General features: G+C 42.8%; 1 protein-coding gene across 2 annotated transcripts; it reads right to left on the bottom strand.

Moving 5' to 3' along the window:
- Positions 1–23: 23 nt before the first annotated feature.
- On the bottom strand, positions 24–11153 carry LOC129834831 (palmitoyltransferase ZDHHC16B-like). 2 transcript variants are annotated; one of them, XM_055900173.1, is made up of 10 exons: positions 10751–11153; positions 7483–7736; positions 6874–7137; positions 6663–6751; positions 6519–6547; positions 6178–6311; positions 4418–4503; positions 2664–2787; positions 2500–2570; positions 24–2422 (listed from the first exon to the last, which is right to left on the bottom strand). In XM_055900173.1, exons 2-10 carry the CDS (start codon positions 7726–7728, stop codon positions 2314–2316), a joined length of 1152 nt encoding a protein of 383 aa, XP_055756148.1. In that variant the 5' UTR covers positions 7729–7736; positions 10751–11153; the 3' UTR covers positions 24–2313. The 2 variants fall into 2 exon arrangements, with proteins under 2 accessions (XP_055756148.1, XP_055756231.1); XM_055900256.1 differs by having other exon boundaries at positions 6874–7068; positions 10751–11152.
- Between the last annotated feature and the right edge of the window lie 479 nt (positions 11154–11632).

Genomic DNA, 11632 nt, shown 5'->3' with positions numbered 1-11632 from the left:
TCAACGAGCTCAAAGAAGCTGGATGACGTTTCCAAAAACAATCCTTTATCAAATATTAAAACAATACAAGCGAATATCAAAAGTATTATCAATTGTAATGATAGATGTGCGCAATATAGTTAAACAGTTTCTATTGGTCATGTCACAGCAGTCAACTTTCACTATGTCAACCACATAGCCCCTCCCTCCTGTTACAGGCTGGCCACAAGAAATATCCCCCGACCAAACTAGGAATTCTAACTATGGTGGCCATATTCGAGATCAGCTAGGAGGAAGTCCGCAGCTTTCCGACCATGTTAAGTGATCTTAATGTTGGTTAAGGCGGGTGTACACTACACAACTTTCAAAATCTTAACGTCGCTGAGCCTCTCACAATAAAAACCAAGGATCTGACCCATTTTTATTTTATTATTTTTTTCACCTAAAATGACACACCCAAATCTAAACTGCCTGTAGCACAGGACCTGAAGCAAGGATATGCATATTATTGATACCATTTAAAAGGAAAGACTTTGAAATTAATGTAGGAGAATAACACATTAGATCTATAACACAAAGAAACGTTTTTTTTTAATCTTTGAAATGCAAGAGAAAGACCACAATGTATTATTCCAGTTTAGGTGCAATTTAGATTTGCCACTAGATGGCAACAGTCTCTGCAAAGTTTTAGACTGATCCAATGAACCATTGCATTACTGTTCAACATGTGCTTAATTGATACATTTAAGTACCTAACTGTGTACTCTCCTCAACAATAGCATGGTATTCTTTCACTAATAGCTACTGTAAATTGGACATTGCAGTTAGATTAACAAGAATTTAAGCTTTCTGCCCATATCAGATATGTCTATGTTCATGCTACTTACGTCATGCTCATCACGTTAGCGCAACCATGACCTGGGGGGGGGGTGATTCCGTAGAAGTTAAACAACCACATTCCTGTAGTTGTCTTGCCAATGTAGTGGTGCGCACTAAACGATGTGGCACAGACAGGGGTCAAACACTACAAGATAATTCACTTGTGAGGATTCTAGATACCACGCTATTAGATTTAATGTAGCTACAACGAGCGGTCTCAACAGCCTCAAACGTTTTCAGTCAGACTTTCACGCTGTAGCCAAATTGTATTTGTATGCTATTTTAATAGAATTAACCATTGATATCAGGCCACAACTGTCCATGATAAGACACCTGTGTGTCTTTTGACACTATATAAAATGAATCATCTCGCAGTGTTTGTCATTATACCCTGATGAATACGGCTTGTCTGTCGAAACGTTGGACATAAATAGTTTTGCATCTGAGCTCCTAGAGTGTGCGGCTCTCCTTTTATTTAAGACTTTCACGCTTGCCATACAGAGTTTAAATATCTAGACAACATTTTGATTTCAATAACATTGCTTGTGAACTTCAGAGCTGTAACGACTTGACGCTTTGGTTAAAGGGAAGTACAAATGCGTACTAATAGTATTCATGGCTCCGGCTCGAGCACCTACACATTCTGTGTGATGCGAAACGTCATCTCACTGGCGAGCTCTCATTGGCTATTGCTTATCACCATTCTAAAAACTTGTTGCACATCTCACACTACAAGATCATTGCTGATTTTATGCCGATAAAGTAAAACCCATGTTTGAAAATACCGATCTCAAAAACTTGACCGGGACTGCTATCAGGACCAAAATCGTGTAGTGTACACGCCGCTTTTTAGTGGGGAAATCAATGTGGGAGAGATTGGATAATAGTAGAAAATACATTAAACTGTACTTTGCATTAGTGCCTGATAATTAACAAATAGAAACCAGGTTAAAGATTTAACATAGCAATCTTATGACAATTCCTAATATTGACAGGGGCACTGCTCAGTAACATGAGCACCATAATCTAACTGGAGTCTCCAGAGTACTCACCCATAGTTGGACAATGGCCAAGGCATGTGGTTATCTAGCTCGAACATAGCCTTTGGTGGAAAGCTGTTCTTTGGCACTGAAAAAGTCCAAACTGCTTCTTCTGTGACTTCAGTACAATTAAAAAGCACACACTTCACATCAACGTTGGACAACATACCTAACAGTACAAAAACAGTCAGTTCACAAGACAAGGAGACAATTAAAGACAGGACCATCAGTTCACTTCACATGAGAGTGACTGGAGGTCTGATTAAGGTCCCTGGACTCATGGGCCACAATCAACACCAAATAGTCCACTCCTCAGAGGCTAAAAGAAGTCTTCTGTCTACCCCACCATCCAGGGGCCATAGCAGTGATTATGGCCCATAAAGTGGAGATGAGGAACTGTCCAGCAGCAGTGAGGTTAGATGGTCATCGGGTCTCCTCTGGTGAGAGCCCGAGGGCATTCCCATATCAGTCCATCTTCATGGGGAACATGGCTAGACGGCAGGAGGACTCTGGTCAACCAGTGACTGTGGGAAGAGGAAGACAAACCAACTCAGTAAGAACAATCATGTATGTTTCACAACAGCCTAAAAACAAGGCTTACCTTGTCTCCTCCACGCCAAACAAAACTTTCCAATGGTTTATTTTCCCATAGTGGTATGGATTTCGGAACACCTTACAAAAGAGAAACAGGCTTTACTCACTCATTCCGAACTGGTACACCATTGTTGATATTTTGGTAAACCCATAGAGTCCAATAAGCCTCACCTTTCCTTTCTCCTTTAAACGTCTGATTTCTTTCTTGTTGATGTGTCTCTCCACACTGGTCTCTCCTCGAGTGATGAGGATAGCATGCCACAGTGTCAGACCTCCCAGAGCAACTGCCACCGAACTGCAGGGAATACAAACAGCGATCATGACCATCTGTCAATTGTACAGTCGTGGCCAAAAGTTGAGAATGACAAATTAATTTTCACAAAGTCTGCTGCCTCAGTTTGTATGATGGCAATTTGCATATACTCCAGAATGTTATGAAGAGTGATCAGATTAATTGCAAAGTCCCTCTGCCATGCAAATTAACTGAATCCACAAAAGAACCAGCTGACATGTCAGTGATTCTCTCGTTAACACAGGTGAGAGTGTTGACGAGGACAAGGCTGGAGATCACTCTGTCATGCTGATTGAGTTCGAATAACAGACTGGAAGCTTCAAAAGGAGGGTGGTGCTTGGAATCATTGTTCTTCCTCTGTTACCTGCAAGGAAACACATACCATCATCATTGCTTTGCACAAAAAGGACTTCACAGGCAAGGATATTGCTACCAGTAAGAATGCACCTAAATCAACCATTTATCGGATCATCAAGAACTTCAAGGAGAGCGGTTCAATTGTTGTGAAGAAGGCTTCAGGGCGCCCAAGAAAAGTCCCGCAGGCGCCAGGACCGTCTCCTAAAGTTGATTCAGCTGCGGATTCGCGGCACCACCAGTACAGAGCTTGCTCAGGAATGGCAGCAGGCAGGTGTGAGTGCATCTGCACACACAGTGAGGCGAAGACTTTTGGTGGATGGCCTAGTGTCAAGAAGGGTAGCAAAGAAGCCACTTCTCTCCAGGAAAAACATCAGGGAGAGACTGATATTCTGCAAAAGGTACAGGGATTAGACTGCTGAGGACTGGGGTAAAGTCATTTTCTCTGAATCCCTTTCCGAATGTTTGGGGCATCCGGAAAAAAGCTTGTCTGGAGAAGACAAGGTGAGCGCTACCATCAGTCCTGTGTCATGCCAACAGTAAAGCATCCTGAGACCATTCATGTGTGGGGTTGCTTCTCAGCCAAGGGAGTGGGCTCACTCACAAATTTGCCTAAGAACATAGCCAAGAATGGTACCAACACATCCTCCGAGAGAAACTTCTCCCAACCATCCAGGAACAGTTTGGTGACGAACAATGCCTTTTCCAGCATGATGGAGCACCTTGACATAAGGCAAAAGTGATAACTAAGTGGCTCGGGGAACAACACATCGATATTTTAGGTCCATGGCCAGGAAACTCCCCAGATCTTAATCCCATTGAGAACTTGTGGTCAATCCTCAAGAGGTGGGTGGACAAACAAAAACCTACAAATTCTGACAAACTGCAAGCATTGCTTATGCAAGAATGGGCTGCCATCAGTCAGGATGTGGCACAGAGGTTAATTGACAGCATGCCAGGGCGGATTGCAGAGGTCTTGAAAAAGAAGGGTCAACACTGCAAATTTTGACTCTTTGCATCAACTTCATGTAATTGTCAATAAAAGCATTTGACACGTATGAAATCCTTGTAATTATACGTCAGTATTCCATAGTAACATCTGACAAATATCTAAAGACCCCGAGGCAGCAGACTTTGAAAATTTGTCATTCAAAACTTTTGGCCACGACTGTACTGAACACAACTCAAGATGAGGTCTATTTGAGAACACACACAGAACAGCCATAGCAGTTCACCACAACAAAACCCCAAACTTTTAGCGGTTACAAATTCGTCTCACCTTGTCAGCACCCAAAGGAAAATGACACCATTGTGGACCAACTTTTCCCTGATGGAAAACAGTGCTGGTGGGGTCTGATAGTAGCTCTAGAAAGAAAGCAAAAGCAAACAATGTAAAGACCCTACATGAAAAGCAGTTTGTGGTGCTTGCACAGCAAAAACCCCAGCTTAAATTTTCAACCTTAAACACGCTACTCCTCCTACACCGTTTAAGCTAGAAACGCACTTTAAAATGTGCAGAATGGTCTCACTCAAGTAAGTTACAGTTCAATTAGTAAATGTGATACCAATGAGTATTCCACAGGGTTAAACCACCAACCACAAAAAAGCCCAATCACAAACAGTAGCTGGGTTAACAAAGGAGCACATCCGCGGTCCTCAGGATGCAACTAGTGGCAAATCAGCAAAACTCTAGATGCCAAGTCTGTAGCCAATTATAGCCAAGGGACCTCAAACTAACTACCAATCACATGGGACTGCCTGGCTTGAGGAGAGAGCTGCAGTCTCACTGGGCAGGGAAACATAGAAGGCCCCATACTACACATGGAGATTGCCTCATTGTTGTCAAATGTTGATTGTTAATTGACAGTGGGACCCAGTGTTGCCCAGTTGACCTTTGCAGCCTGTCAATCTGTAGTACTACCGGGCCAAAAAATGATGACTTTCAACATCTTTTTTGAGTACCCTCCACAAATTAATCTGCAGTTTTAATTTTGGCCAACACACTAGGGCCCGGTTTCCCAAACAGCCTTAAGATGCTTTTGGAAAACCAGGCCCTGTTCTGAGTGCTGTGATTTCAAAAACCTTTTGTACTACATGGCCTACTCTTATCACTGGATCCCTCTGTGGCTCCCCATTCACACTGCTAATGGAACAATGTCAATACACACACTGGTTACATCCCAAATCGCACCCTATTCCATATGTAGTGCACTACTTTTGACCAGGGCCCACAATGCTCTGGTCAAAAGTAGTGCACTATATAGGGAATAAAATGCAATTTGGGGGACAACAGACAAATGCAGGAGAGAAGTTAGTGCTGTTGACTAGCTCAATCAGAACTCATAATAGTGAGGGAAACTATCGACTAGACTGGTTATGGGTTATCATCATGATACCTCTGTAGCTAGAGAGAATTTGTCACACAGCGATGGAAGCATTTTAAAAATCTAAAACAGTGAGGTGTTGCCTAAGAGCCATAGGATCTGTTACTATATTAACTCCCATCTTACCATGGTGGACTGGTAAGAAACAGTAAGTGATCTTGATCCTGGAGACTTTAAATTACATTAGACAAACAGCCATGTGCCTTCTCAGTGGACTTAACCAGAAACACGTGCATTTAATTGCTGTTAATGTTTCATCTGATGTCTTTGAGTCCTACATTCCAAAGCTCGCTTGGCGTTCCGTAAGCCAGCTTTGCTTGGCTGCTGTCTTTTGCCTGTCTCTTTAGCTAAACTTGCGGCAGCTCAACTTGACACATCATGCTCAGAATGTATGGCCTTTCGCTTACCTATACGGCAAGCCCACGCCTCACCTAGCACATAACAGCAGGAAAAATGTGGCAAAGACATGCCAGACTCTATCCAAACAGTCATGAACCAAGCGGCCTCACTCAATCAGGGTGTTTGGTCCACATGTCAATAACAAGGCATGATTTACACGGAGGGCAGTACTCCGAATACTCTTTGAAAGTCAAAATGTCAAGCCTTCTAGAACCTCTAAGAAGTTGCCATTCTTCCGTCTGTTGATCTCCCTCACCTCGACAGCGTTGTAGGCCTCTATGAACATGACTTTGCAGCTGACGCTGCAGTACATGCAGCCCATGGTCATGTACAGGCAGAAGGAGAAAAAGTAGCGGTGGTTGAAGTGGCCCACACAGTTGTTGAGCCAAGCTAGCGCCACAAGGCAAGTTAAGGGCAATGAGGCAGATCTAACAAAGATAAAACATGTAGGAATGCGAGAGATCATTCAATTGAATGACTGCCCCCCCCCCCTTGGGTTTTAACATGTATTAAATTCAAATAAAAAGATTACACAAAAAAAGGAATGAGACAGGTGAGATGTTGAAGACTGTTTGTGGGTCTCGATAGAAAGGATACGACAGTGGTGATCCATCTTCAGAATACACCTGGAATGAAAGAAAGTCACTCAGTGTGATTGACCTGCTCCATGGACTAGAGCTATCTAGTAGAGGTTTTGTATTTCTTGATGACATCTAATGACAGACAGAGACCTTAACTTACGCATTGCAGATGCTGCAGTGGTGAGTCCTGGCTGGTTTGGGGACGATGCATTTCTTACAGATGGTCACTGACGGTATATCACTTTTAACCTGAGAAACAAACCAAAAAAAGGGAAATAGAAGACAGTTATTTCACAACAACACCTAAAACTGCCTATAGCCTGTGTCTTCACAAAACCGTGTTTCTGCAGGCATTGGAGCGGGCACCTCACCTGTGGTGGGTGTCCAGGGGAGGTGGTGGTGGCCTTGTAGTAGTGGAAGAGGACCATCATGAGGACCCAGTGGCCATAGGTGAGGTGCCAGATGATCCACTGCAGTGGGTAGGTGTTGAGGATAACAGGCAACAGGCACAGGTAGACAATGACCACCACAGAGCTGGTGAGGGCAATCACCAGGCACACAAATACCTGGGAACAGAGGAGAGGAGGACACGGACAGAGGGAACAATTCATGAGGGAGCGTGAAAGGCGAAAAAACTGGGGGGGAAAAATGGAAGAGCAAAAAGGTTAATGTAACCAAACATGGGATATTTTCAATTAACTAGCCTATATTTAATTAACTACATTAAAACAAAGCTATTTGACTGTACATCTACAGACAGGGCAGCAGATAGCCTAGCAGTTAAGAGCGTTGGGCCAGTAACCGAAAGGTTGCTGGTTTGAATCCCCAAACCAACTAGGTGAAAAATCTGTTGACGTGCCCTTAAGCAAGGCACTTGACACTAACTGTTCGTGAAAGTTGCTCTGGATAAAAGCATCTGTTAAATGACTCAAATGTATATAAAATATCAAATGTACCAGAAAAGTGATCTATTGACTTACCACCCCAAACCAGCGAGTCACATTGTCCACAATCCAGTAGATGGGTTCAAAGACACAGTCCAGGTAGGTGTCAGAGTTGGTGAGGCTGTTGAAGTAGAGGGAGCTGAGCAGCAGCTTCCAGTAGCTCCACAGCTCTCCTAGCTTCCTCCGGGGTTTGCTGGGACGCACCCCTCGCTTAGGACACAGCCGGCACCAGCGCAGGCAAAGGCGCATCATCCTGGAGAACTGCCACCTCCAGCTGCGCATGGCCCAGTCTTCCACAGACACACAACACAGAAGCAGGTGAAAAACTACTACGACCGGGAAGAAGAACTTGGAATGTACAGTCATCCATATTGCAGATGATGTCATCATCGTCACTCTTTCTTTGAGAAATACAACCCACGGTTGAGTGGTAACACTCCCAGCTCGACACATACTGCAACTTCAGAGACCAGGGTTCAATCCCCGCATCCACCCTTCCTAATGTGTTCTTCTCCTCAAGCTCCTTCTTTAATTCTAATCTGTCTGAATAAAACATGAAAACAATACAAAACGGGTGGAATTCCACTCTTCTTAAAAAAGCTGAAAAACCTCATCTTATCTCTCAATTAAAGGGATACTTCAGGATTTTGGCAGAGGCCCTTCATTTTCCCAGAGTCAGATGAACTCGTGGATACCATTTTTATGTCTCCGCGTGCAGTTTGACTAGCGCAATTGCTAATTGCATTAGCTTGCGAAACTACCTCCATCTTCCTTCATACTGGACACAGAGACATAAAAATGGTATCAACGAGTTTCTGACTCTGGTGTAGATAAAAGGCCTCATTGCCAAAATCCTGAAGTATCCCTTTAAATGCTTAACAACAACCAGCTCTCCAAGACCTAGAAAAGCTCATCAAGAGAGACGTCTGCTCAGCGCAGTCTTCCTCTCCACAGAGTGAAGACAAGGCATTAAAGTAATTAAAACCAGGTGAGTGCCGTTTCCAATGGAACCAAAGGATGCATGTCCAGAAAATGGGACAGGGCTATCAGGTAATGAGTGCGTCCACTCTCACAAAACGTATAATGTTAATAATTCATTAGAAATACAGTTCTGTGGCCGAGCCTTCTATTGAAAGACCTTAGGTATGCAAAACCAGTAACCTTATAAGACACCAAAAGCCCAAGGATGAATTTCCTAAGAGGGGAATAAGTGGACACCCATTTGGGGCATCAATTTCATGAAAGTGAGTATTAGTTACACCGATAAGGGGGAAACATTGGTTAGGCTCTCCAGAACGCTAAGGCCATACACCTTTTGTTAAATGTTTTACAGATTATTTTTTTGAGTGATGCGAGTGAACAACAAAACAGAAGTAGACTATCTTGTTAACATACTATAGCAACCTTAGTTCAACATCTAGCGACCAAATCAATATATTTTTGCCTTTTGGGAGGCTAAATTAGGCAAGGTTCAGCCATAACTTGAGGGAAAGTTGTTTCTCTCTTCACTGGAGGCTTGGGGACATCTTTTTTGCTTTAATTGTGCAATTTCCAGAAAAGTGAAGAGGGTCATTCGTTCCAACTTTGAATTACATTTGTAAGGCCTAATCATCAATTATAATGCTGGGACCTTCACTGTGGCCAGCTGTTTGGCCTACAACTGCCCCCTCTGTTGTCAATATGCAGAGAGTATGTAATCCCTCTTTACAACCTGCGCAGATAGAATGACAGAAATCTAATAATGCCAACAGGTGACCATGAAGTCACCCAGTATTACGGAGATCATTGATCAGCATATGGCAGCATGCCAGTCATAGAAAAGCTGCGTGGAACTGGAAAAGATTAGGGTTGGTTTCCTGCCAAATCGACAGGCTGTTGTTGACTACCTACCAACTACACATGAATTTCCAAAGGTAGAGTTCAGAGTGACATATTGGAACAAACCAGTATGAACAAAATGTGAACATGCAATCAATCTCTAAACCTGATCATCACCATCAGAAAGCTCGTTTTTCCAGAATCTCAGATTAACCCCTTAATTCTCCATTTTAAAACACAACAATTAAGCTCTTTAAGGCAGTGAGGGCAGTCTCTACGGCAACCTCCAAATCTGCCCAGCAAGGAAATTGTCACCTCTGCTCTGCCAGGGTAATAAGCTTTGCCCGGTCTGTCCCTGAAACTGGCTTAGCATATTTGTGTGCAGCACAGGCCTTGCAACTGGCAAGCTGTACTGACAACTCTAAAACGGACACTTCGGTCTGTTTGTTGCTTCTGCTCAAGACTTCTCTCGCTCTCTGTGCTACTGCTGTGTCTCTTGGTTCAGTCCTCGGGGTAAACATTTACACCGGCATTGACAGCACTGGGCCCAGGGAATGATGGAGTTGTTTATTGGGGTTATTGTACTCCAGAAAATGGCCTCATTCTACAATCCGAAGGGATGCAAATTACATATTCACATATTAAGAAAAGAATCCCATTCTACAAAATAGAATGTTAATGCAGTCACCACTGAACAGTAAGTTCTACATCCTAAAGTACTACATTTCTATGATCACATTCACACCATCAACACTCAAAACATCTGGAATGTCTGCAGCTCTGCGCTGACTGTACAAATAACATAGCCCTGACTTCTTTCTAGTCTTCATGTTACAGGGTTCTCTAACGTTAAAAAGGGGCAATCTGCAGTTACTACATACATTTTCGGACATAAATTAATTATATTTACCCATCAATTATTGAAGAATTTAAGTTATAAATGTCTCATGAGCTTAGTTCAACTGTCGTACCCCATTAGAACCATTACTCAAATGTTTGTAAACAAACCCTATATAGCCTCAACATGGTTAAAACGATCCTGTTGATGTCATGGATGGCTCAGTCATTGTGTCCATAGGTCTGCTGGTAAATTTGAGATTGAGAGCTAACATTTCTCTAGACCCATTTCTCAGCCTTTTACCGAAAAGGTGGCAGGACTCGAGGAGTATGTCTTATTCTTGTTTCAACCTCCGATTGCCGCTTTAAGGCACAGACAAGCATACTCAGTGTCATGTTAATATCTGTTGCCGCTGGCTACCACAAAAGACAAACCATGTTGATAGGGTGCCACCAGCCTGGCAATCTTGATTGCTGAGTTTTCCGCTGGCAGGCCGCTCCATGACATTAGAATACAATCTGAGATGTGTGTTGATTGCAAAATATTGCCATTTTATGATGGCTCGCTAGCAGTTAGCTATGATAACTAGCTGGCTAATTACTAGTACTGACACCATTGATATGCCAATAATCAAAATATTTCACTCACCTTATCTTCAGAGATGATAGGACCAGCTAGGTTAAATGCATTGACATTCAAGTCATTATAACTGTGAAACGTTAGCTACACTCAAGAGATTTCGCAAAGTGAGCAAACCATTATAAATCGCGCGCGGAAGCAGCCTATCTTATTTTCTTGTGTCAAAAATCCTCGAGACGTCGTACCCCTTTGGGCATGCATTGGATCATGGGAAATGATTTTTTTTTGTACTTTTCAAGATGTAAATAAAACCGTTCCCTGCTAATCTGTTGATTGATTCAAGCTGCGCTACATCATCCATCCTTTGGGGATTTTCATGTTTAATGAGTACCATAAATTAAATCTGGAAACATTTCTTTATTAGAGGAGAAAACATCGTTGTCTCAAAATTGGTACTCCAAGCAGGAAGTGGAGACGTCATATGACTGGAGAGAGACGGCATCTGTGCAGTGGAAAGATGCCTATTTTCTGATCAAAAATCGGTCTTTGCTGTTCTTTAAATCTTAAGAGTATAAACATCACATTAAAATAACATAGCTAGATGCATAACAGCAAATTAAAATGCGTGTACTGTCCTGATATTGCTGTCATGGTCTTGCTGTCATAACTAGTCAGAAGCTGTCAACTTTGTCTTGACTGTTTTTTCTCGAAGTCAGCTTTCTAATTAACAACATTCGGCATCAAAGTATAATCTCCACCCGGCACAGCCAGAAGAGGACTGGCCAACCCTCAGAGCCTGGTTCCTCTCTAAGTTTCTTCCTAAGTTCCTGCCATTCTAGGGAGTTTTTCCTAGCCACCGTGATTCTACATCTGCAATGCTTGCTGTTTGGGGTTTTAGGCTGGGTTTCTGTATAGCCCTTTGTGGCATCGGCTGACGTAAAAAGGACTATA

This window comes from Salvelinus fontinalis, chromosome 1 (assembly GCF_029448725.1).
Source record: "Salvelinus fontinalis isolate EN_2023a chromosome 1, ASM2944872v1, whole genome shotgun sequence".
NCBI lineage: Eukaryota > Metazoa > Chordata > Actinopteri > Salmoniformes > Salmonidae > Salvelinus > Salvelinus fontinalis.
This window is presented reverse-complemented; position numbering and strand designations above follow the sequence as displayed.

Bases quoted from the DNA above. Each gene is read 5' to 3' on its own strand.
- LOC129834831 (XM_055900173.1), bottom strand. From the start codon at position 7,728: ATGCGCAGCTGGAGGTGGCAGTTCTCCAGGATGATGCGCCTTTGCCTG. The intron at 4,504-6,177 runs GTGAGGGAGATC...CTTTCTTTCTAG, and splicing joins AGGCCTACAACGCTGTCGAG to AGCTACTATCAGACCCCACC. The intron at 2,788-4,417 runs GTGAGACGAATT...TATTCCCTGCAG, and splicing joins TTCCTTTGGGTGCTGACAAG to TTCGGTGGCAGTTGCTCTGG.